This window comes from Heteronotia binoei, chromosome 5, assembly GCF_032191835.1.
Source record: "Heteronotia binoei isolate CCM8104 ecotype False Entrance Well chromosome 5, APGP_CSIRO_Hbin_v1, whole genome shotgun sequence".
Classification (NCBI taxonomy): Eukaryota; Metazoa; Chordata; class Lepidosauria; order Squamata; family Gekkonidae; genus Heteronotia; species Heteronotia binoei.
The window spans coordinates 25,864,093-25,890,436 of NC_083227.1; the positions used below are offsets into that span (position 1 = coordinate 25,864,093).

General features: G+C 42.9%; 2 protein-coding genes across 2 annotated transcripts in view; both read right to left on the reverse strand.

The window, feature by feature from the left end:
• Window positions 1-1,827: 1,827 nt before the first annotated feature.
• LOC132571237 (zinc finger protein 665-like) lies at window positions 1,828-25,725 on the reverse strand. The gene is made up of 6 exons (XM_060237969.1): window positions 25,606-25,725; window positions 10,278-10,467; window positions 8,658-8,787; window positions 8,091-8,281; window positions 6,427-6,556; window positions 1,828-4,550 (listed from the first exon to the last, which is right to left on the reverse strand). Exons 2-6 carry the CDS (start codon window positions 10,356-10,358, stop codon window positions 2,656-2,658), a joined length of 2,427 nt encoding a protein of 808 aa, XP_060093952.1. The 5' UTR covers window positions 10,359-10,467; window positions 25,606-25,725; the 3' UTR covers window positions 1,828-2,655.
• Window positions 15,484-26,344, reverse strand: part of LOC132571345 (zinc finger protein 665-like) — a 30,687-nt gene continuing 19,826 nt past the window's right edge. The window contains exon 7 of the mRNA XM_060238151.1: window positions 15,484-16,575. Coding sequence (XP_060094134.1) covers window positions 15,509-16,575 — 1,067 coding nt within the window. The 3' untranslated portion in view covers window positions 15,484-15,508. The remainder of the gene's footprint in view (window positions 16,576-26,344) is intronic.

Below are 26,344 nucleotides of genomic sequence, written 5' to 3' on the forward strand. Positions count from 1 at the left end.
CAATTCCCTTCGTAATAATTCCCAGCACGGTGTTGGCCTTTTTTATTGCAAACGCACACTGTCTTGACATTTTCAGTGAGTTATCTACCACGACCCCAAGATCTCTCTCTTGGTCAGTCTCTGCCAGTTCACACCCCATCAACTTGTATTTGTAGCTGGGATTCTTGGCCCCCAATGTGCATTACTTTGCACTTGGCCACATTGAACCACATCTGCCACGTTGACACCCACTCACCCAGCCTCAACAGGTCCCTTTGGAGTTCCTCACAATCCTCTCTGGTTCTCACCACCCTGAACAATTTAGTGTCATCCGCAAACTTGGCCACTTCACTGCTCACTCCCAACTCTAAATCATTTATGAACAAGTTAAAGAGCATGGGACCCAGTACCGAGCCCTGCGGTACCCCACTGCTTACCGTCCTCCACTGCGAAGACTGCCCATTTATACACACTCTCTGCTTCCTATTACTGCTATCCAGCGGCTAACTGCCTCTGGAGGTGGAGATTCCCTTTAGGGAACATGGCTAGTAAAATTGATAAGACTGTTCTCCATGAAATTTAACGCACATCATGATACCATTTCAGATTATTCTGAATTCCCCCTGGAAAATTGCAACCTTCTTCATTTTCCAAGAGGGAATAGGAGGTATCGATCAATCTCACTGCCTCAGTGAATGAGCCATAAAAAGATGGTTTTGGAGAATACAAAAGACAATCTGTAGGTTTTGCTCCAAAGTGAGTGCTTCATATATTGGGTTGAGATGAGGCAAAGTGGGAGGATGGAAAGAAAGGAGAGAAATGGGTACAGATAATGCAGGTCAGAACTAGGGCTTTTTTTGTAGCAGGAACTCCTTTGCATATTAGGCCACACCCCTGTGATGTAGCCAATCCTCCAAGAGCTTACCGGGCTCTTAGCACAGGGCCTACTGTAAGCACCAGGAGGATTGGCTACATCATGGGGGTGTGGCCTAATATGGAAAGAAGTTCCTGTTACAAAAAAAAGTCCTGGACTCAGAACTACTGTATAACTGATTCTGGATCCGCTGATATAGTAGCAAAAAGGACACCTAAAAAGAAGTACTGAACGCCATTGACTGACCAGCAACATAACATTATGGCAGGGCAATGTTCTACAATATACCCACAAGAATTCAAGGCCAGAAGTTCCCTTCCTATATTCCGTCAAACTACTTTCGATGTTACAGCCCCATGACAGACCTTTCTTCTTGCAAAGGATACTGTAATCCTAATGGATATAGAGAAAGATAGCTTGCACTGGCCCTTGGTCTTCAAAGAGGAAAAATATATATTTGAGATTCTAAGAATTTAGAATTCTCAGTCCATCTAGGCCAGCAAACCCTCTCACACAGTAGCCAAAAAGTTACACTGTAGGGCCAACTACAAAGGAAAGAGGCCAATGCCTTTCCCTTTAGTCACCATGGCTAGTAGCTACTGATAAACTTGTCCTCCCAAAAAAATTAATCCAAAATATGACACCATTTCAGAAGATTCCAACATCCCAATGAAAAATTACAGCATTCTTCATTTTGCAAGAGGTAATACAAAGCATCAAACTCACCACGGTTGTAAATGGTCTATAAACAGAAATAGATGTTTTTAAAGAATACAGAGAAAGGGGTTGCTAAATATATTTGGTTGAGGTGAAGAAAAGTGAGGGGATGGGCAGAAAAAAAGGAAGTGGGCACAGAGATGGGCAGCTACCATAAATTAGGTCACGGCTACTGTCAAGGCTAACCCTCTTTTGGTGAAGAAACGTGACCAAGCTGTACCTGGGTGCAGTCTCAGTAACTCCTAAGTAACACAGAGAACAAGCAAAAGAATACTTTATTTAAAAAAAATTAAAGAACAGGTATAAAACCAAGGCATAAAGTTCAGTGGCAGTAAAATTAACACAAATAAGAAATAGAACTAGCTAGCTGTTTAGTACTAGAGTCTTGACACAGCGCGGTGGGGTATTGAAACAAAAAGACATACAGCAGAATTCAAATATCTTTCTTGCAGCAAGGAGAGGTGAAAAGAAAGTGTAAAGGAAAAGGGCAACCCTTCTTCTCACTAACCATACATATAGAAAAATGCAAGCCATAACTTCCTGACTTCCTCAACCAATCATTGGGCAGCATTCAAGGATTCTTCCGCCATACCAGATTCACCAGCCTACCTATGTGAGTCTAATTAACAGGCCTAAGTGGATGAATCTGACAGGTATCCATCAGGGTCTGTCTGCGTGTGTGACTAAAACCTGCAGAAAGTCAGAGAACAGTGAAGTTAGCTTGAGCAGACTGGAAAGTTCCTTCATAATGGCTTCTGCCAATAGCTACTAACTGGCAGTCACTTTATCTGGTTTCCTACATGCTAACTGTACTTGGAAAGCTATTCCCCTTTGTGAATCTTGTGGTGTGAGATACGGTTTTAACTCTGACTGAACCTCTTTCCATACTTCAATAATTTATATGGCTTCTCCCCTGTGTGAATCCTTCGTTAGTAAACTACTGCAACAGAAGCTCTTTCCACGGTCCAGGCATTTGTACCTTTTCTCCCATGTGAATTTTTTGAAGTGCACTTAGGTTGAAATTCAGAGACAAGAACTCTCCACACTCCAAGCATTTATATGGATTCTCCTATGCGTGTGCATTTTTATGTAAAGTTAGGACACCATTCTGAAAGAAACCTTTTTCCGTCTTCCATGTATTTATATGGTTTCTCGCCTGCATGAATCTTTTGATGTGAAATCAGACGGCAATTCTGTGAAAAGCACTTTCCGCACTCCAAGCATTTATATGGTTTCTCCCCTGTGTGAATCTTTCGATGGACAGTTAGGGTGCCATTCTGAGAGAAGCACCTTCCACACTCCAAACATTTATATGGCTTTTCCCCTGTGTGAACCATTTGATGTGCAGTTAGGTGACCTTTCTGAGAAAAACACCTTCCACATATCAAACATTTATATGGTTTCTCCCCTGTATGAATCTTTTGATGTACAGTGAGGTCACCTTTCTGAAAGAAGGACTTTCCACACTCTAAACACTGATATGGTTTTTTCCCTGTGTGAAACTTTTGATGTGCAGTTAGGTCACCATTCCGATAGAAACACTTTCCACACTCAAAGCATTTATATGGTTTCTCCCCACTATGAATCTTTTGATGTGCAGCTAGGTTGCCATTCTGAAAAAAGCACTTTCCACACTCCAAGCATTTATATGGCTTCTCACCCGTATGCATTTTTTGATGTCTTGTTAGACTCCCACTCAGAGAGAAGCACTTCCCACAAACCAAGCATTTGTATGGTTTCTCCCCTGTGTGGACCTTTTGATGTATACGTAGGGTGCCATTGTGAGAGAAGCACTTTCCGCACTCCAAGCATGTATATGGCTTCTCCCCTGTGTGAACCTTTTGATGAACAGTTAGAGAGGCATTGTGAGAGAAGCACTTCCCACACACCAAGCACGTAAATGGCTTTTCCCCTGTGTGAACCTTTTGATGTCTTCTTAGATGGACATTTTGAGAGAAGCATTTTCCACATTCCAAGCATGTATATGGCTTCTCCCCTGTGTGAACCTTTTGATGTCTCCTTAGGTGGACATTCAAAGCGAAGCACTTTCCACACTCCAGGCATTTATATGATTTCTCATCTGCATGAATCTTTTGATGTCTAGTTAGATCACCATTCTGATCGAAGCACTTTCCACATTCTGAACATTTACATGGTTTCTGTCTTGTGTGAACCTTTTGATGTCCAGTTAGGTCACCTTTTCGAGAGAAGCATTTTCCACACTCCAAACATTTAAATGGCTTCTCCCCTGTATGAATCTTTTGATGTCCAATTAGGTGGCCATTCTGAGAAAAGCATCTTCCACATTCCAAGCATCTGTATGGTTTCTCCCCAGTATGAATCTTTTGATGTGCTTTTCTAGTGTCATTCCGAGAGAAGCACTTTCCGCACTGCTCACATTTATATGGCTTTTCCCCAGTATGAATCTTTTGATGTGCCTTTAAGGTGCTATTGAAACAGAAGCACTTCCCACACTCTGTACATTGATATGGCTTCTCCCCTGTGTGAATCTTCTGATGTGCAGTTAGGTAGTTATACTTAGAGAAGCACTTTCCACATTCAAAGCATTTGTATGGTTTCTCCCCTGTATGAATCATTTGATTTTTAGTTAGGTTGCCATTCTGAGAAAAGCACTTTCCATACTCAAAGTAAATGTATGGATTCTCCCCCATGTGGTAGTTTTGCTGTGCAGTTAGGACATCATTCAGAGACAAGCACTCAAAAAACTTGTATGGGTTCTCCTCTGTAGGAATCTTTTGATCTGTACTTATGTTCCCATTCTGAGAAATGTACTTTCCACAATCCAAGGATTTATATGGCTTCTCCACTGTGTAAACCTCTTGATGTCTCCTTAGGTGGACATTCTGTCTCTTTGGTACCACTTGATCCTCAAATTTTGCATCCTCCTGCAGACTGTTGTCTTTTTCCACAAGTCTCCTTGCTGATTCCTTCTCATTCACCATCTCCCTCAAGTCTCCAACTGCAAAAGAAAGACATAAATTAAAAAGAATGAAAAAGTACAAGTACGAATTAAAAGATAAAGTGAGTCGTGAGTAGTAGTACTATCAGAATCTGGGGCCTGGTAAAACCTCAGCAATATTTAACCACACATCAGGATGTCTTGGAGTAGGAGAAACGGGTGGCCAAAGGAACAGGGAGGGGACTTCTTGCTTCTGTTGCTTTTGTGAATGCATTAAGGTTATTGATTTAGAAACACACATAGAATAGGAAAAGAAATGTTTAAAAATCTTGAATTTTATTTAAATATTTTTTGTTTATATGAAAGGGATAAAATATGGAAATATTTAAATCCAGAGGCTGGAGACATGGACAGAAAACATAGATCTTTCCAGGACTTTTTTTGTAGCAGGAACTCTTTTGCATATTAGGCCACACCCCTCATATGTAGCCAATCCAATCCTCCAAGAGCTTACAGGGCTTTTCTTACAGGACCTACCGTAAGCTCCAGGAGGACTGGCTACATCAGGGGTGTGTGGCCTAATATGCAAAGAAGCTCCTGTTACAAAAAAGCCCTGGATCTTTCTACAAATTTGGAATAATATCCAGGTTTGCAGAAAAATCTGAAGAAAGGTATATTGGTATAACATCCCAAAAATAATAGAAGCAGTGCTTGTAACATAAGAAACAAATGCCTCCAGTGGCCATGGCAAGGCCACCACTCAGAACTGTCAGCCTTCAAGCCTTGGTTTCTGTCAGTAAGAGGCAGGGGCAGGCAATTTTGCGCCTTAGAGGATTCCTCTGGCCTTTTAGGGAAGTCTCCCCTGGGCCAGGTCCAATAGCAATCACAGAATTGTAAGGGATCTCCAGGGTCACCTAGTCCAACTCCCTGAACAATGCAGAGAATTCAGAAATACCTCCCACCCCCACCCCCAGTGACCCCCTCCTCCACACACAGTAGATAGTGAAAAACCTCCAGGACCCCTTGCCAAACTGGAGAAAAATTGCTGCCCGACCCCAAAGTGATGATCAGCATTTTCCTGGTCGTGTAAGAAAGGGCCACAAGAACTAAGCACTGCTACAACCCCTCCTGTCTTCCCTCTCATGACCTGCCTAAGTTCACAGAATCAGCATTGCTGTCAGATGGCCATCTAGCCTCTGTTTTAAAACCTCCAAAGAAGGAGAGTCCGTCAACAACCGAAGATGAAGTCTTTTCCACTGAGGAACCTCTCTAGCTATCAGGAAATTCTTCCTTATGCTTAGTCAAAAACGTTTTTGATTTAATTTCAACCCACTGGTCCTGGTCCAACATTCGAGGGCAACAGAAAACAACTCTGCACCATTCTCTCTCTATAGATATAAAAAGGTAGTCCCCTGTGCAAGCACCAGTCATTTCTGATTCTGGGGTGACGTTGCATCACAATGTTTTCACAGCAGACTTTTTTATGGGGTGGTTTGCCATTGCCTTCCCCAGTCACCTACACTTTCCCCCCAACAATCTGGGTACTCATTTTACCGACCTCGGAAGGATGGAAGGCTGAGTCAACCTGGAGCCGGCTACCTGAACCCAGCTTCTGCCTGGATCAAACTCAGGTCATGAGCAGAGCTTCGCCTGCAGTACTGCAGCTTTACCACTCTGCGTCACAGGGCTCTACCATCCTCTATATGACCACTCATTTCAGGTTGATGCCAAAAATGAAGGGAATTGTATCATTCTGGCACAAATTAGGTCTATGACATCCCTCTGCTATTTGCAATAGAAGCAAAAGTTTATGCATGAGAATATAGGAAAATGCCACAGCACAGGCAGAGAGGGTGGAAAATATCTCCCCTCTAACAAACTAATGGGATTTAGCAACTCCCCTGAGTGACCATAACAGAAGGGAAAAAATCCTTACCCAGAGAGGCCAAGGTCTCATAATTTTCTTTGGTAACATCCCAGTAGAGTTTTCTTTGGTCCGGATCCAGCAGAGCCCATTCCTCCTCAGTGAAGAACACAGCTACCTCCTCAAAGGACACTGGGGATCTCTGAAAGAGGAAAATATGGCTCAGTTGATTGTCTATTCCTGTCCTTCACCATTCAAGAGCAAAAGAAGAATCCCACTGGCCAGTCAACTGATTAAAGAATGCAATGCATCAAACCAACAGCAAGGAAAACTGTACTGGTTTTGTTTTTCAGCCTCTGACACTGAAAGTCTTCAATAAACATAAACAGACCATCACATAACACTTCTCTTAGCAGAGTCCAATGAAATGTGTGTGGGGTGGAATAGATTGTATAGCTGATATTATAATACCTTACGTGTTAAACCCTAAAAATATACAGAAATTGTGCTTTGGGAGGTTTCTGCTTTATGCATTTTTGTCTGCAGAGGTGATTTGTGTTCCTTCCAGTTCTGTAAACACAGACTGTCCAAACTGAAGTCAATGTGTCTTTTGTTCTATTTTTAACCTAACAAGCCTAAGGCCTATTCACCTCAAGTCATGTGATTCTTGGAGCTTGAGGGTGGGGTGAGAGGTGCAGGATGCAAAACACCAAGGATTGCATCATCCTATACCAGCGCATATAAGCTTTACACACCTGCCTTATAGCACTGCACACCATTTATGGTTCATGGACTCTGATCAGCTGTCTGCATCTGTATTTTCTGCACCAAAAATGGAGGGCAAATTTTACACTTTTTATGTGTATGGACTGAACTAATTCACTTATTACAATTGTTAAAATTAGCCATTAGAGCATTGTTTTATTATTACCTCCAGACATACAATAGCAACAATACTCAGCATGTATGCCTCTGACTATGACACACGGCTATACTCCAGAAGGCCTCATAAATATTCCTATGCCTTGAGTCAACTGATTGTTACTATAAGTAAAATTTCTTACATGTGTACAACTAATGTTTTGTAAAATGTCACTGGATGTAACTTGGTAATTAAAAACATTCTTCCCTTCCCCCTCCCCTTTAACAAAATTCCCTTTTTTGGTCCTACATTAAGTTGTTAATTTTCTTAATATTGAATCATGAGCCCATACGCCCAGATATTGCTTGACCACTGAAGAAGGCCTGTTGACTCACAATAGTTCCCACTTTTATACCTTGTACACTTTTATTCTGTAATGAGGCTGCAACAGGGCCCATAAATGTTTTTAACCATTTAATAATATATGTATTTTTGACAGGGCTTTTTTTGTAGAAAAAGCCCAGCATATTAGGCCAGTTTGTGCAACACTGCAAGAAAGTTACTGCATCATCTAATGCTCCCTCCAGCGAACTTTTTCTGCTCCATATAAACATATGAAGCTGCCTTATACTGAATCAGACCCTCGGTCCATCAAAGTCAGTACTGCCTACTCAGACTGGCAGTGGTTCTCCAGGGTCTCAAGCTGAGGTTTTTCACACCTATTTGCCTGGACCCATTTTAGATGGAGATGCCAGGGATTGAACCTGGGACCTTCTGCTTACCAAGCAGATGCTCTACCACTGAGCCACCATCCCTCTCCACTCCAGTCCTGTTCAAGCATATTTTCTTTCTATTCCCCTATTCCTCTACTCACCTTTCCTGCAGATGTGCAAAAGCCAAATTCTCCCTCCAGCCAGGGGAAACAAGAAAGAAGACAGACCCTGTGGAAGTGCACATTCCATAAATTTCCTTCTCCACCTTGTGGGAAAACAACACTGTGGACACCTAGAAAAGGCAAGGTCGACCTCTCTGGTGCTCTCAAGTCCTTCTGGGAAATGTAGTCCTCTGAAACAGCAACACCCAAACAGAATAAAAAGTCTTGAGTATTTGGGAACACAGAATAAAAGGGGTTTTTTTTACTCATCTGAAACTCTGTAGGGCAGCCTCCTGTGTGAATGAATATTCTTTCTTGTTTTATGAAATCTCCTGCTTTAGTGATCTCTGTTCTCTTCGGGCTCAATACAAAACTTACCTCACAGCAGCAACCCAAAGCCTTTTCATTAGCTACCTTAAGAACATCCTGGAACTGAGGGGAAGCCTTATAACACAAGAACTAAAAGGAAATAGTGTGGAAGTGCATTTGAAAATTCAAGAGGGTCAAAGAAGATGCCACTCCCTCCCTTGTCTTCTGTGTTCATAATAAAAGGAAAAAGAGCCTTACTCAGAGAGTTCATGATTTCAAAATTTTCTTCCATCACTTCCCAGAAGAGTTTTCTTTGGTCTCTATTCAGCAGAGCCCATTCTTCCTCAGTGAAGGACACGGCTACCTTCTCAAAGGACACTGGGGATCTCTGAAAGAGTAAAATATGCCCCAGTTGATCATCTATTACTGGCACAGAGCTTTCAAGAAGGAAATAAGGATCCCACCACCTGCTCCATTGATTAAAAGAATGCAATACTTCAAATCTATGGCAAGGAAAATTCCATTAACTTTTCTGAGCCTGATAGTTATAATACGATAAAAGTCTAAAAAAACTAATAAATAAAAAATTGCACAAAACTGGGCTTCTCTTGGTCAAGTCCCATTAAATGAAAAAAACCCTAATTGACTGTATGCCAGTGTTTACTATACTATCCTGCACATTTAACCTCATAAATACAATAGATTTTAGAGACGGTTTCTGCTTTAAACATTTCTTTCCTGCTGAGCCATTCTGTGTTACTCTAACATTTATATCTGGCTCTGTAAAAATAATTTGACCTAATTAAGCTCATTGTAAACTTTTATTTTTTTCTGATCAAACCCAAAGCCTATTCATTCCAGACTGTGTGGTCCTCAAAGTTTGACAGGTGAGAGATGCAGTTTTGACATGTGAGAGAGACATCCAGCACAAAAGAGCTGCCTCAGAAATCCTTCCAGGTATTTGGACATTGTGGAATGACTGCAGTTTGCACACCATGCCCTTGAAGTGCAAGTAAACATCGTTTCAACAGATTTTGGATTTCATAGAATAAACGTTTTAAGGCAAAGGTAAGCATCTTGCAGAAAATTTTCTAAATTGGGTGTGGGGATGATTTGTCTATGATAAAATAAAAGCCAGTATCTTGGAGTTGCGATAACGAAAGTGAAGCAAATGGACACATCCTGGTCCAAACTGACAACAGGAAAGCCCTGTAGCATTTTGCAATGGAAGTGAAGGTTTACTCTCCAGAAGCCAAGAAGGTGGAGGAAGCACAGACAGGAAGAAGTGGCGTGGATCCTCTCTTTCACAAAACAAACCTTCAGACAGGTCACCAGTTCAAAGATATTCTGTTCATTGGGATCATATGCCAGAGAAAGCAACGGTATGTATTGAAAATACAGTTCTAAGAGCAAAACATGGCCAAACGCCTCTGTGGGACGGGAAGGAAGGAAGGAAGGAAGGAAGGAAGGAAGGAAGGAAGGAAGGAAGGAAGGAAGGAAGAAAGAGAAAGAAAGAAAGAAAGAAAGAAAGAAAGAAAGAAAGAAAGAAAGAAAGAAAGAAAGAAAGAAAGAAAGAAAGAAAGAAAGAAAGAACACTGCGAGTGTAGCCAGCTTAGAGGCCGCAGAAAGAATAAACAATGAACCCTGCTGGATCAGACCAGGGGTTCATCTAAGGTTTAAGAATAAAATCAGCCCATGCTGGTTGCAGGGAACACAGTCAAGTGGTGAAAAAGGAAGCCCCCCCCCTCCACCCCGTCTGAGGAATCCTCTCTCTGGATGCCCCCTCCGGCCACCTCTTCCTCTTCCACTCCCCTTCACATATATTTTGTCTCCCCTCCCCTGTACTTGACCAAGAACTTGATGAAATGCTAAACTCACCTTTCCCGCAGATGTGCAAAAGCCAAATTCTTCCTTCAGCCGGGGGAAAGGAGAAAGAAGAGAGGAACTGCAAATCTCCATATTCCCCAAATTTCTTTCTCCCCTACAAGGAAAATCCGCCTCCTTCAACGTCTGGGAAAGGCAGGGTTGACCTCTGGTGCTCGCAAGGCCTTCTGGGAAATGTGGTTCCCTGCAACAGCCAGACCCAGACAGAAGAACAGATCAGAGAAATAGAACAAAGTAGGAGTCAAGTGTACCTTCAAGACCAACAATGTTTTATTCAGAATGTAAGCTTTCATGTGCTAGAGGCACACTTCATCGGACAATAAGATGGAATGGCAAACAGTCCTAAATGTAAAGAAGGTGGGCAGTGAATTAGTATTCAAAACCATGGAAATGTTTGTTAGCAGATTAAAAGAATCACAATTTGGGGTCTGGTTCTTTTAATCTAAGAGGCCCGTGGCGCAGAGTGTTAAAGCTGCAGTACTGCAGCCCTAAACTCTGCTCACGACCTGAGTTCGATCCCCAGCGGAAGCTCAGGTAGCCGGCTCAAGGTTGACTCAGCCTTCCATCCTTCCGAGGTCGGCAAGATGAGTCCCCAGCTTGCTGGTGGGAAAGTGTAGATTACTGGGGAAAGCAATGGCAAACCACCCCGTAAAAAGTCTGCCGTGAAAACATGAAAGCAACGTCACCCCAGAGTCGGAAACGACTGGTGCTTGCACAGGGGACCTTTCTTTCCTTTCCTTTTAATCTGCTAACAAACATTTCCATGATTTTACATACTAATACACTGCCCACTTTCTCTATATTAAGGACTGTTTGCCATTCCAGCCTATTGTCTGATGAAGTGTGCTTCTAGCACACAAAAGCTTACATTCTGAATAAAACTTTGTTGGTCTTTAAGGTGACCTTGACTCCTACTTTGTTCTATTGCTTCAGACCAACAGGGCTGCCTGCCTGGATCTAACCTGGATCTGGATCACAGAAATATTTGCAAAGAGGTTTCTTCACTCTTCAGTGGCTGTGTGGGGCAGCTTCCTATGAGGGCCCCACTGCATGAAAGACCAGGCTGGTGAAATACTGAAACAGAGCATTGGGCAGAGTATTTCTGCCCAAATCTTTAGGGTTTTCTTAGTTCTTTTGCTGGGAACTGCACTTTCCCAGGCATTGACCTATTAAAAGAATGGGAAGGGGTCTCCCCTCCCACCCCATCCCACAACTAAGGTTGCCAATCCCCAGGTGGGGGCAGGGGATCTCACGGTTTGGAGCCCCCCCCCCCCCCGCTTCAGGGTCGTCAGAAAGCGGGGGGGGGGAGGGGAGGGAAAAGTCTTCTGGGAACTCTATTATTCCTTATGGAGATTTATTCCCATAGAAAATCATGGAGAATTGATCCGCGGATATCTGGGGCTCTGGGGGGGCTGGTTTTTTGGGGGGGGGTAGAGGCACCAAATTTTCTGTATAGCATCTAGTGCCTCTCCCCAAAATACCCTCCAAGTTTCAAAAAGATTGGACCAGGAGGTCCAATTCTATGAGTCCCAAAAGAAGGTGCCCCTATCCTTCATTTCCTATGGAAGGAAGGAATTGAAAAGGTGTGCCGTCCCTTTAAAGGAATTGAAAAGGTGTGCCAGAACTCCCTTTGGAGTTCAATTAGCCACCCTGAGCCTGCCTCGGCGGGGAGGGCGGGATATAAATAAAATGTATTATTATTATTATTATTATTATTATTATTATTATTATTATTATTATTATTATTATTATTATTATTATTAATTATGCTTGTCACAGCCTTGATCTTGGCTCCACCCCTAATGTCTCCTGGCTCCACCCCCAAAGTCCCCAGATATTTCTTGATTTGGACTTGGCAACCCTACCTACAACTGAGGGCAGGAAAGATTCCATCATTTTCATGAATGGACCTCATAGGAAGAGGAAGCCTTGCTCACCCCCTCCCCAAAAAGAGGAGGGGGGGAAGCTAGAGAGAACATTTCTTTCCTAGCTGAGCAGGGTGACAGTGAGTGTCCTTTCTTTTTCCTGCTGTGGAGATGGGAGAATACAAACTAGGGACCAAACATGGTTTTTTGTTTTAATGCAAATGTTACTCAGATCTCAAAATAAATTGGTGTATTGTTGCCAGTGCCAGTGTCATCAACAGAGGAAAAGGCAACAGGGCACCACCATTCAAGTGATCAAGGCAATGTTATTGGGCACTGGTTATTTGGCATTTGCAAACTTTGGACTTTTAATGGGTGGCAAACACTATTTTGTAACACTATTGGGAATTGTTGAAGCCAATTATGGCTGTTTGTAGTCGTCAGGGTGCATTCACACTACAATTTAAAAAATGTGTTTTGCAACTGGATTTTTACTGTGTAAGAACAAAAAATCCACTTGCAAAACACATTTTTTAATTGTAGTGTGAATGCACCCATTCGTATTGTTACTACATGACCTTTAGGATGCTGTATTAATACAAATATTGCTTTCCAAATACATTGATTATAATATCACACACACAAAAAGGACAATGCTGTGTAAGAGTCATCATTAAAGTCTGTGGTGGTTTTTCTATATTGTTGTGGAAATGGACATATATGAAAATATGAAGCTGCCTTATACTGAAACAGACCCTCGGTCCATCAAAGTCAGTATTGTCTACTCAGACTGGCAGCAGTTCTCCAGGGTCTCAAGTTGAGGTTTTTTACAACCTAATTGCCCAGATCCTCTTTAGTTGGAGATGCTGGGGATTGAACCTGGGACCTTCTGCTTCCCAAGCAGGTGCTCTACCACTGAGCCACCGTCCCTCTCTGGCAGAGCCAGGAAGGGCCTCTCTCTTGTGCTCTGAAATTGGGATGTTATCTTGGAAAGGGAGAAGGGAGAGACACAGGCTATGTGGAAAATTCCGGATCATTTTTACCCCCTCCCCTTTCCTGTGTTCCTTAGCAGTGCCCAACTTATTTCTTATGATAACAAAGTTGGTGTGTCTGGCACCCCTCCCCACCGCTCTCCTCCTCCTCTTCCAGCATACCAGACAGACTGCCAAGACAGGAATGAAAATGCCCCTTTGCTCTCCAAGGGGGGCAAAACTCCCAGAGACTGAGGGCGTGGCCTATGCAGATGTGCAGCCAAGGAGTCCTCTGATTTAGTTTCAACTAAATCACTTGGGACTGACCAGCCCAGGGGTGACCAAACTGTGGCTTGGGAGCCACATGCAGCTCTTTCGCACATATTGTGCAGCTCCTGGAAGTCAAGGAGGAACTTAATGCAGGCTTACTCTCAAGTAAGTGTGCTTAACATGGGAACCTCACTCAGCCTCTGAGTGCTGACACATAGGTGGGTGAATATTTCCGCCGTGTGTGAAGTGGGTAAGGAGAGGGAAATAGGCAGGTTTGCAAGCTCTTTTCTGCCATAGATATCACCTGGAGACCTAGAGCGGGGGGAAAAGAGTACAAGAGCTGAGGGAGCCACTGGAAGGAGGGATGGCATTAAAGAGGGTCATGTACAGTTTCCCCCTTTGTTTCATAGCTCTTCTAGGTGCTGTATATTTATTAACCTTAGCGTCAGAGCAAAGAGAAAAGCATAATGAGTCAAATGGGGATCAGTGATTTATGTGGTACAGGTGTGTTTCCTTCTCCCACTGGTGACAAAGTATAATTCCCTAGCCATTCTTATGGGTACTGTTATTCCCAGCTTTTGTGTTTTAAAAAGTCTCCTAGCATGGTCATGTTGTAGAGTGTATACATATATATTTTATCTTTCTGTACAAAGAAAGTATTAAGAGTTTTAAGACAGGCGCGCGAACTATTTGTTCATGTCTTGTAGCTCTCAAGCATCTGATGTTTATTCTATGTGGCTATTAAATTAAGCAAGTTTGGCCAATTCCTGAGCCACTGCATCATGCAGCAAACTGGATGTCAAGCTGAGCAGCCTTCACGGTGCTACAGTTCAATGATGCAAACAGTGGGCCTTATTAGATCACCAGTTGCGTCATCAAGCAAACTGAACATCTACCTGAGCAGTCCTCACTGTGCTACAAGCCAGCATGATGGACCAATAGTCTGATTCAGTAGGAGGCAGTTTCATTTGACTCTTAAGAACGTAAGCAGAACCCTGCTGGATCAGATGAGCAGTCCATCTAGCCAGCAAACCATCTCACACAGTGACCAAACATTTACTTGGGAGGCTAACAGCAAACAAAGAGGCTGACCCCTTTCCCTGATATTGCCTTCTGGCGCTGGTATTCAGTTGCTACCTCTGATCGTGGAGATTCCCTTTAGTCACCATGGCTAGCAGCCACTGATAGACCTGTCCTTTATTCAATTTAATCCACAATATGACACCATTTCAGATTATTCTAACTTCCCACTGGAGAATTAGGGCACACTTTATTTTGTAAAACAGAGCCCAGTGGCGTAGAGTGTTAAAGCTGCAGTACTGCGCTTTAACACTCCGCTTGCGACCTGAGTTCGATCCCCAGTGGAAGCTGGGTTTTCAGGTAGCCGGCTTGAGGTTGACTCAGCCTTCCATCCTTCTGAGGTCGGTAAAATGAGTATCCAGCTTGCTGGGGGGAAAGTGTAGATGACTGGGGAAGGCAATGGCAAACCACCCCGCAAAAAGTCTGCCATGAAAACGTCACCCCAGAGTCGGAAATGACTGGTGCTTGCACAAGGGACCTTTCCCTTTCCTTATTTTGTAAGAGATAACATGAGGCATGCCTCAGTCTCATTGCCATGTGAATGATGCAGAAATATAAGAGGCTTCTTGAGAGTGCAGAGGAAAATATGTACATTTTGCTTCACAAGGGCGCTGTGTATTTATGACCGAGTTGATGAAAAGAAGGGGAGATGGATAGAAAATGGGCAGAGATGGGTCTTGTCCACAGCAGCTACCATAAAACATGTCATGGCTACAAACAGGCAAAATCAATCATAAGTACTTATATACAGAACCATAGATAGGTGGTTTTTATTGAGATTTTAATATTTATTATGTATAATTAAAATATATTGTATGTTTTTTATATTAGCACTACATAGAATCATAGAATTGGAAGGGACCTCCAGGGTCATCTAGTCCAATCCCCTACACAATGCAAGCAACTCACAAATACCTCCCCCTAGATTCACAGGATCTTGTGAATTTCACGTTTAAATTCACATGTTTATACTTGATTATTGTTTTTGTCTCAACCTTTTTGATTATTTTCTCCCCTATGTAAACTTCCTGGTGTTTAGTTAAGTCACCATTCCTAAAGAAGTGCTTTCCACAGTCCAAGCATTTAAAGGGCTTCTCCCTGTGTGAATCTTTTGATGCGCTGTTAGAGCACCATACAAAAAGAAACATTTCCCACACTCCAAGCATCTATGTTGCTTTTCTCCTACGTGAAACTTTTGATGTCTGGTTAGATCATTGTTCCAAGAGAAGCATTTCCCACACTCCGAGCATTTATACAGCTTCTCCACTATATGAATCTTTTGATGTGCAGTTAGGTGGCCATTCCGAGAAAAGCACTTTCCACAATCCAAGCATTTATATGGCTTCTCTCCTGTGTGAATCTTTTGATGTGTAGATAGGTTGGCATTCTGTGAAAAGCATTTGCCACACTCCAAGCATTTATAAGGCTTCTCCCCTGTGTGAACCTTATGGTGTTTAGTTAGGTCGCCATTCTGAGAGAAGCACTTGCCACACTCCAAACATTTATATGGCTTTTCCCCTGTGTGCACCTTTTGATGTGCTGTTAGGTTGACATTCAGAGAGAAGCACTTGCCACACTTCAAGCATTTATATGGCTTCTCCCCTGTGTGAACCTTTTGATGCCTAGTTAAGTGGCCATTCTGAGAGAAACATTTTCCACAGTCCAAACATTTATATGGCTTCTCCCCTGCATGGACATTTTGATGTACATTTAAGTGGCTATTCTGAGAGAAGCACTTGCCACACTCCAAGCATTTATATGGCTTCTCCCCTGTGTGAACCGTCTGATGTTTCATTAGGTCGCCATTCCGAGAGAAGCACTTTCTACATTCCAAGCACTTATATGGCTTCTCCCCTGCGTGAACCTTTTGATGTGCTGTTAGTGTGCCATACAGAAAGAAGCACTTTCCACACTCCATGCATTTATATGGTTTTTCCACGATATGAACCTTTGAATGAGCAGTTAGGTGGCCATTCCGAGAAAAGGACTTTCCACATTCCAAGCATTTATATGGCTTCTCCCCTGTATGAATCTTCTGATGTGCAGCTAGGTTGACATTCTGAGAAAAGCACTTTCCACACTCTAAGCACTTATATGGCTTCTCCCCTGTATGAACCTTTTGATGTTTAGATAGGTCGCCGTTCTGAATAAAGCACTTTCCACACTCCAAGCATTTATATTGCTTTCCCCCTTTGTGAACCTTTTGATGTGCATTTAAGTTGCCACTGCAAGTGAAGCTCTTTCCACATTCCAAGCATTTATACCTTTCCCAGCATGTTGTAACATTTTGATAAATTTTATCACTGAGTTTGCAGTTGAATGCTTTCTGACTCATGAAATCATTTCTCTTCCCAGTTCCATCTTGATCTGAGACCTCAAGGTCATTTCTGCTCTGACAGGTAACCAATCCCTTCATTTGTGTCACTTTTGCTTCCCTTTTCCTTCTGCATTGTCTCTTTGGTACCTCCCGAGCCCCAGATTTCAATTCCACCTGCAGACTGTTATCCTTTCCCACAACTCTTCTTCCTGATTCCTTCTCCCTGACCATCTTCTTTGCATCTGTAACTGCAAAAGAAAAACAGAGATCAAACAAGAATGAAAAGACACAAATACTAATTAACAGGTAAAGTAAGGAGTGAATGGTATTTTCTACAGTGAGTACTTGGGGCCTGAAAAAACCTTAGTAATATATTTAACTATACACTAGTATGCCTTGGAAAAAGAGAAACGGATGGCCAAAGGAAGAAAGAGGGGATTTCTTGCTTCTGTTTCAGAAATGTGCTCTTGAGATCAGGTTAATGTGTCTTCTAGAGTCTATTTAGGGAACACATTAAACAGATTAGAAAAAAGAAATGCTTTTAAAAATACTGAATTTTGTTGAAATATTTTTATTTCATACAGGGTTAAAATATGGAAACACTAAAATCCAGATACTGGAGACATGGACAGACAAGGTAGATCTCTCTTTTTTAAAAAAAGGTAGTCCCCTGTGCAAGCACCAGTCATTTTCAAGTCTGGGATGACATCAAATCACAACATTTTCATGGCAGATTTTTTAACGAGGTGGTTTGCCATTGCCTCCTCCAGTCATCTACACTTTCCCCCGGCAAGCTGGGTACTCATTTTACCAATCTCAGAAGGATGGAAAGCTGACTCAACCTTGAGCCATCTACCTGAACTCAGCTTTCATCGGAATCGAACTTAGGTCGTGAGCAGAGTTTGGACTGTAGTACTGCAGCTTTCTCTTTACAAACTTGGAAAATGACTCAGGCTTGCAGAAAAATCTGAGTGAAAGTACATTGGGGGTTATAACACCCCAAGATAATAGAAGCAGTGCCTGTAACCTAAGAAACAAGTGCTTTCAGTAGCCATTGCAAAGCCACCATACAATACTGACAGCCTACAAGCCTTGGTTTCTGTCAGTGGCAGAGGCAGATGACAGTGCCCTTTAGAGGATCGATTTGGCCTTTGAGGAAAGACTTCCCTGGACCAGGAAACAATGGAAATGGAACATGAGAGGGTTGCTGGGTGGAGACAAATAGTACAATGAGGGGGACCCAGAGAAAAATAAGGGACTCCCCACAAGTCCTTGCAGGGTCTTCACTGTGTAACTGGGCCCAGCCCAGCTAGCACCATGCAACTGGAACCACTTTGGGGGCTGGGCTGGCTCAGCATAACTGGGCCAGATTTTTCCCTGGTAGAGGCAGCTGCAGGGAAAGAAGGAGGGAAAGGTGAAGACAGAGGGCAAATAAAGGTAGATTGGTTGGTGTGTGGGAATGAGAGAAGGACACACAGACATGCAAAGACATGACAGTTGCTAGGAAGAAATGTGGGATAAGGGATACAGTAGAAAAGGAGGTGCTCCCCCAGCAACTGTGCCAAAGATAAAAGGGATCAGAACACCCTGGACATTGCAGTCTCTCTGCTGATCAGCTGGCCAGTAGGGGGAATTGACCCCTGAAAAGAGGAAGGCTCTGCTGATGTGCAGTGACATGCCCACAGGACTTGGGAGTGATGCCATGACAGGGCGACCATCTAGTATTTGGGCAAAAACTCTATGACAGATGTATCATAGAGTATTTGCTCAAATACCAGAGCATCGTCCTGACGTAAACAAGATCAATTCTGGGTCACATGGGTAATGATGTGGGCATGTTCTGCACTTTGGCAAAACCTTCCTCCCATTTCCATTATGTCCCCCTTCCAATCTCTTGCTGATTGACAGGAGGGACTTGACATCCTTAATTATGCCATGTGCTTTTTGCATCAGAAACTACAGCTGACAGCGGAAGGCATAACTGATCAATAATAATAATAATAAGATATTAGATTTATATCCTGCCATCCACTCTGAAGAGTCTCAGAGTGGCTCACAATCTCCTTTACCTTCCTCTCCCTCAACAGACACCCTGTGAGGTGGGTGGGGCTGGAGAGGGCTCTCACAGCAGCTGTCCTTTCAAGGACAAACTCTGCCAGAGCTATGGCTGACCCAAGGCCATTCCAGCAGGTGCAAGTGGAGGAGTGGGGAATCAAACCCGGTTCTCCCAGATAAGAGTCCACACACTTAACCACTACACCAAACTGGCTCTAAAATAAAAATAAACATCTCAGAATTGGCCATCCGCTTTTGGATGATGGTGGGACCTTGCCATGCCAAAAACGAAGGTAATTGAATCATCCTGGCAAAAAAAATTTGCTCTATGACATCCCTCTGCAATGGAAGCAAAGGCTTATTCATGAGAAGACAGGAAAGGGCCATAGCACAGACCGGGATGGTAGAAAATATCTCCCATCCACAAAATAAATGGGATTTAGAAAGTTCCCTGAGCTAACAGATACAGTGTGGTGTAATAGGGATGCTGACCATCTATCTGTTTATTTTATGTTACATATCAGCAGATATAGCAACAAATACATTAATTTTATGTATTTGGTTTTAATAATTGCTTAATTTTTTTTATATTAATATTGTCTTATAATAGAGTATTGCATTTTATCATGCTACTAGGCTGTTAGCCACCCTGAGCCTGTTCACAGGGAGGGCGGGATACAAACAGAAATAAATAAATAAAATAGTTGACCTGTCTGACCAGGCTCTAAGAGACCCACCTTTGAATACCCAGAACTCTTCTGTGGATGCCTCTTGAGTGACCTGATCACACACCGGTGATCATTACAGAAGGGAAAAGGTCCTTACCCAGAGAGGCCAAGGTCTCATAATTTTCCTCTGTAACATCCCAGTAGAGTTGTCTTTGACTTCGATCCAGCAGAGCCCATTCCTCCTCTGTGAAGCATACAGCTATCTCCTCAAACGACACTGGGGATCTCTGAAAGAGGAAAATATGGCTCAGTTGATTATTGCTATTTCTGCCCCTGACCATGCAAGAAAGAAAAAAGAATCCCATCAACAAGTCAAAAGAATGCAATACATCAAACTGATGTAGGGTTGCCAAGTCCAATTCAAGAAATATCTGGGGACTTTGGGGGTGGAGCCAGGAGACTTTGGGGGTGGAGCCAGGATACATTGGGGTGGAGCCAGGAACAAGGATGTGACAAGCATAATTGAACTCCAAGGGAGTTCTGGCCATCACATTTAAAAGGACAGCACATCTTTTTAAATGCCCTCCTTCCATAGGAAATAATGAAGGATAGGGGCACCTTCTTTTGGGGCTCATAAATTTGGACCCCCTGGTCCAATCATTTCGAAACTTGGGGGATATTTTGGGGAGAGGCTATACTGAAAATCTGGTGCCTCTACCTCAAAAAACAGCCCCCCCAGAGCCCCCGATACCCGCGGATCAATTCCCTATTATTCCCTACGGGAATCATTCTCCATAGGGAATAATAGATGGGGGTGGGGCTTCCCCCACTGGCCAGCTGGCTGGGGCGGGGGGGGGGGGAAGCCTGTAAAACCAGGGGATCCCCTGCTGGGACCTGGGGATTGGGAAGCCTAAACTGATGGCAAGGAAAATTGCATTCATTTCTTTTTCAGCTTATGATAGATGTAATATACTGAGACTCTCCAAGAAATATAAACTCAGAAAACTGCACATTGCTTATGCTGGTCAAATTCCCTTTAACTTCAGGTCCAATTAAATATGAAAAACCCTATTTGACAATACCAGTTTCTATTATACTATGTTGCACATTTCAACCCAGAAATATCTCCTTTCGTAGCCCCAGAAATATAAGGAAATTGTTTCCAGACAAAGTTTCCCCTTTAAACATTTTGGCCTGCAGAGCTTTTTCTGTGATCCTCTGAGAGTAAAATACTTCCATTATTGCAGCAAAACGTGACCAAACACGTCTTGGGTTTAGCCTGGGAAAGGAAAGGTCCCCTGTGCAAGCTCTGGGGTGACGTTGCAAAAAAGAAACCTGTGAGTGCAGCAAGTTATGTGGGCCAGAAAGAACAGGCCATGAACCCCACTGGATCAGACCAGGGGTCCATCTAGCTGCCAGGAATAAAGGCTGGATTTAAAGAACACATTCAAGGCAGTGAAAAAACTAGTACCACACCCATTCCCTCTGAACAGATCTTTCCCAGAAGCCTCTCCCAATGTTCCCTTCATCAGCTCTTCACTTCTGTTCACAGATATTTTCTCTCCTCTCCCCTACTCTTACCCAAGAGCTGAAGATGAAATCCTAAACTCACCTTTCCTATAGATATGCAAAACCCAAATTCCCTGTCCAGCCGGTGAAAACAAGAAAGAAGAGAGGCCTCCTCATGGAACTGCATATTCCATAAATTTCTTTCTCCATCTTGAGGAAAAACCACACTCTGGACATGGAGGAAAGGCAGAGTTGACCTCTTGGGTGCTCCCAAATCCTTCTGGGAAATGTAGTCCCCTGTAAAAGCAACACCCAAATGGAACACAAAAATCTTAAGTATTCAAGAATGTGGAAAAGAGGTTACTTTGCTCATTTGTTGTTGTGTGAGGCTGCCTCTTGTGAGTATGAATAAATCTTTCTTGGTTTATGAAACCCCACCCCCACCCCCCCGCTTCAATGATCTCTGTCCTTTTCAGATTCAATACAAAACTTCCACTGGTCGCCTCTGTACCGTGCGCTGTGCTGTACATAGAGATTAGAATGCAGGACATAACACTTACCTTATAGCAGTGACCCAAACCTTTTTCGCTCGCTACCCTAAGAACACCTTGTCAATGAAGGGAAGCCTTATATCACACAAACAGAAAGCAAATAGTGTGGAACGGCCAATACAGTTATAATGAAGTGCCCTCAAAAGCCATGTTAAAAATGGAAGGAGCCAGAGCATTCTGGACCAGGCAATTCCCCAGATCCCTCCCCCCACCAAGCGCTTTCTGCTTTGGAAGCTACAGTTGATGGTAGAAGACATCACTCATCAAAAAAAAAGCCTAGCTCAAAACTGGCCATCTGCTTGGGTTGACAATGCAGTTTGGTTTACTCATGAGAAGCCAGGAAAGTGCCAGCAATGGAGAGAGGAGGCTGAAAAATATCCACACTATCCAGGGGTCCTTTCGCAGAAAAAGAGGTGCCAGAAATCATTAGCACAACTTGTTTGCATAACTCATTTGCATATGCCACACACCCCTGACATCAGAAGAAGGTGTACTAAAGGATATCAGCTCAGCATCTTAAAATGCTTCTGTGAGAGCCAGTTTGGTGTAGTGGTTAACTGCAAGGACTCTTATCTGGGAGAACTGGGTTTGATTCCTCACTCCTCCACTTGCAGCTGCTGGAATGGCCTTGGGTCAGCCATGGCTCTGGCAGAGTTTGTCCTTGAAAGGGCAGCTGCTGTGAGAGCCCTCTCAGCCCCACCCACCTCACAGGGTGTCTGTTGTGGGGGAGGAGAAGGGACAGGAGATTCTGAGCCACTCTGAGATTCAGAGTGTAGGGCAGGATATAAATCCAATATCTTCTTCTTGAATTATAATTATCATGATAAAACCTTACTCCCATCATGCTTTTAAAATTACTTTATCCTATGTGGCCACAGGGGCATGATGAAGATTTCCATCTGTCTGCTTGATATGTTTTGGTTATTTTCCCATTTTTTTTGTGAGGAAAAAGATTAGAAAGTTTGTTAATTATTAGAGTTTAACAAAATTCTCACAGGCGGTTTGAACACTGGAGTCCAGAAGCAAGTATTTGGAGGGGGGGCAGGGTAAGAAAGAAAGAACACAATAAAATTTGGAGGTTCTGGAGCTCCATTTCTGTGAGCTCCTGCCCAAAATGATGATGCCGATACAGGGAGGAAGAGGAGACTGGATTTATACCCTGCCCTTCACTTAGAATCTCCAAGCAGCTTACAATCGCCTTTCCCTTCTCCCCACAACAAACACTCTGTGAGCTAGATACAGCTGGTAGAGCTCTTTCAAGAAACTGCTCTTAAGAGGAACAGCTGTGAAAGAACTTGTGACTGACTCAAGGTCACATCAGCAGCTGCATCTGAACGAGTGGGGAATCAAGCCCAGTTCTCCCAGATTAGAATCCACGCTCCTAACCGCTACACCAAACTGGCTTTCTGGAAGGAATTGTGCTGAAAATACTCCCAATTGTGCTGAAAATACTCCCAATTATAGGACAAAAATTTGGCTCAGAAGAACCTATGAAAGAACACTGCAAGTTCAGCAAAGTATGGAGTTGGTGAGGGGAGTGAGCAGATTGGGGTGTAGTCTATATTAAGAAAGGGTCTTTTTGTGGTAGGCTTACATCATCAGGAAACCAGGTTAGGCACATGAAAACTGGCCACTGGTTTTAAGATGGAATTGCAATATCCTGACTGAGCTCATCTTTGGGAAGGATGGGAAATATCTCCATTAGTACAAACAAAGGGAGTTTCCCTCAGCTAACAGAGCCAGTGTGGTGTAGTGGTTTGAGTGCCTGACTAAGACCTAAGACACCCAGCTGTGAATACCTAAGATGCATCCATGAATGCTTCTTTGGTAACCTTGGGCTAGTCACACCCTCTTGGCAAGACCTACCTCACAGGGTTGTTGTGAGGATAAAACGGAGAAGAAAATAACTTTGGGTCCCTTTGGGGAGGAATATGAGGCAGAAAGGAACCAAAGACCTCTGGTATTTACAACGAAAATGACAGCTGCCTGTTTGTGACGTGCAATTAAAACAACAACCCTCAGGTTATAGTGGCAAATTGACTACGTAATACAAAATTATACAAAATATACAAAAAGTCCATGAAAAAAACAATCTCATCTATTTCCAAAGAAACTGAAAGTCCTGATGGAAGTCCGGTTATATCTTCTTCCTTGAAGAACTGGTGAAACAACTATGTTCTTGATGCAGAAATGCAAATATTATGCTGTAATGAAAACTTCCTCTATCACTGTATCCACTGCGCAAATATCTCAGTGGTGGAATAGAAATCCCCTGGACAGGTCGTCGACTTCTGCCACACCTGTTTCAAATCCTGTATCAATTAGGGATATTTCAGAGTTTCAAAAGATAATAAATATGAAAATCTCAAGACTGAATTCATAGGGACACTAAGTCTCCAACAACGTTGTCTCTACAGTGGTTCTTGCTCACACTGACTCAAGAACATAAGAAGAGCCCTGCAGAAGGGCCAAGTATGTTCCCTAATGTTGCCTTCTGGCTCTGGGATTCAGAGCCGCTGAATGTTCTTATTCCTATCTTTTTTATCTGATGACTGCTGAGTTTACTCAGGAGTTGACTCCTGTTTCTACTAATTTGCCTGGGAAAGACATTAAGCTGACTAGCCTGTAATTTCCTGGTTCCCCTCTGGATCCGTTTGTAAAAATTGGTGTAACGTTTGGTACTCTCCAATCTTCTGGTACAGCAGCTGGATTTAGTAATAGGTTAGATGTACTGCACCTCAAAAAGGATATTATAGCATTGGAAAAAGTCCAGAGAAGGGCAACTAGAATGATTAAAGGGTTGGAACACTTTCCCTATGAAGAAAGGTTAAAACGCTTGGAACTCTTTAGCTTGGAGAAACGTCGACTGCGGGGTGACATGATAGAGGTTTACAAGATTATGCATGGGACGGAGAAAGTAGAGAAAGAAGTACTTTTCTACCTTTCTCACAATTCAAGAACTCGTGGGCATTCGATGAAATTGCTGAGCAGTCGGGTTAAAATGGATAAAAGGAAGTACTTCTTCACCCAAAGGGTGATTAACCTGTGGAATTCACTGCCACAGGAGGTGGTGGCAGCTACAAGCATAGCCAGCTTCAAGAGGGAGTTAGATAAAAAATATGGAGCAGAGGTCCATCAGTGGCTATTAGCCACAGTGTATATATATGTATGTATGTATATGTGTGTGTATACACACACACACACACACACACACACATACACATATATATATATATATATATATATATATATATATATATATATATATATATATATATATATATATATATATATATATATATATATATATGTATGTATATGTATATATAATTTTTTGGGGCCACTGTGTGACACAGATTGTTGGACTGGATGGGCCACTGGCCTGATCCAACATGGCTTCTCTTATGATCTTATATACAGGTTATTCAGGTGGCTAACTGTGCTGGTCTGAAAAAAAGATAGAACAAAGTTTGAATCCAGTGGCAGCTTGAAGACTATCAAGTTAATTCTGGTTATAAGCTGTTGTGTGCATCTGGAGAAGTGTGCATGCACATAAAAACTTATATCTAAAATTAAACTTATTAGTCTTAAAGGCAGGGGTGGAATTCTAGCAGAAGCTCCATTGCAAATAAGGCTGCACCCCCCTGATGTAGCCAATCCTCCAAGAGCTTACAAAAAAAGAGCCTTGTAAGCTCCGGGAGGATTGGCTACATCAGGAGGTGTGGCCTAATACACAAATGAGCTCCTGCTAGAATTCCACCCCTGCTTAAAGGTGTCACTGGACTCAAACTTTGTTATATGTACAGGTTATATATGGGTTAAGAGATCAACTATATCACATCTGAGTTTCTTAACAGCTCCCCAAACATTTCCATTTCGTATCCTATGAACATTGTGTCACTGAAGAGAAGCCTCATACCACAAAAATTAAAAGGAATTAGTGTGGAAGTGCATTCTTAAAGTCAAGTGAGTCAAAGGAAGATGCCACCCCCTCCCTTCTCTTTCTTGTTCATAATCAAAGGGAAAACAGCCTTACCCAGAGAGGCCATGGTCTCATAATTTTCCTTCATCACTTCCCAAAAGAGTTTTCTTTGGCCTCGATCCAGGAGAACCCATTCCTCCTCTGTGAAGAACACGGCTACTTCCTCAAAGGACACTGGGGATCTCTGAAAGAGGGGGGGGGGGGAGAGAAAGTTTACTTTCCAAAAGCCAGAAAGGTAGCAGGCAGGGAGGGTGGAGTAGATCCTTTCCTTCACAAAACAAACCTTCTCTCACAAAGCAAAGAAACCAATTCAAAGATCTTGAGGGTGATGTTTATCAAAATCAAAGTGTAAGGGAAGCAACAACAGAATACTTCTATTATAGGTGCAAAATATTACCAAAGGTATTTTTGGCCGCTTTAGCCCATGGAGAATGCAAAAAACCAAAATGTTGAGTGCAGCTAGCTACAGGGGCCAGGAAGAAGAATGAACCCTGCTGGATCAGACCAGGGGTTAGGGTTGCCAAGTCCAATTCAAGAAATATCTGGGGACTTTGGGAGTGGAGCCAGGAGACACTGGAGGTGGAGCCAGGAGCAAGGTTGTAACAAGCATAATTGAACTACAAAGGGAGTTCTGGCCATCACATGTAAAGGGACCGCACAACTTTTAAATGCCCTCCCTCCATTGGAAATAATGAAGGATAGGGGCACCTTCTTTTGGGGCTCATAGAATTGGACTCCCTGGTCCAATCGTTTTGAAACTTGGAAGGTATCTTGGAGAGAAGCACTGGATGCT

Bases quoted from the DNA above. Each gene is read 5' to 3' on its own strand.
- LOC132571237 (XM_060237969.1), bottom strand. From the start codon at position 10,358: ATGGAGATTTGCAGTTCCTCTCTTCTTTCTCCTTTCCCCCGGCTGAAG. The intron at 8,788-10,277 runs GTGAGTTTAGCA...TTACTCTTTCAG, and splicing joins TTTGCACATCTGCGGGAAAG to AGATCCCCAGTGTCCTTTGA. The intron at 8,282-8,657 runs GTAAGGCTCTTT...TTGCTGTTTCAG, and splicing joins TGAAATCATGAACTCTCTGA to AGGACTACATTTCCCAGAAG.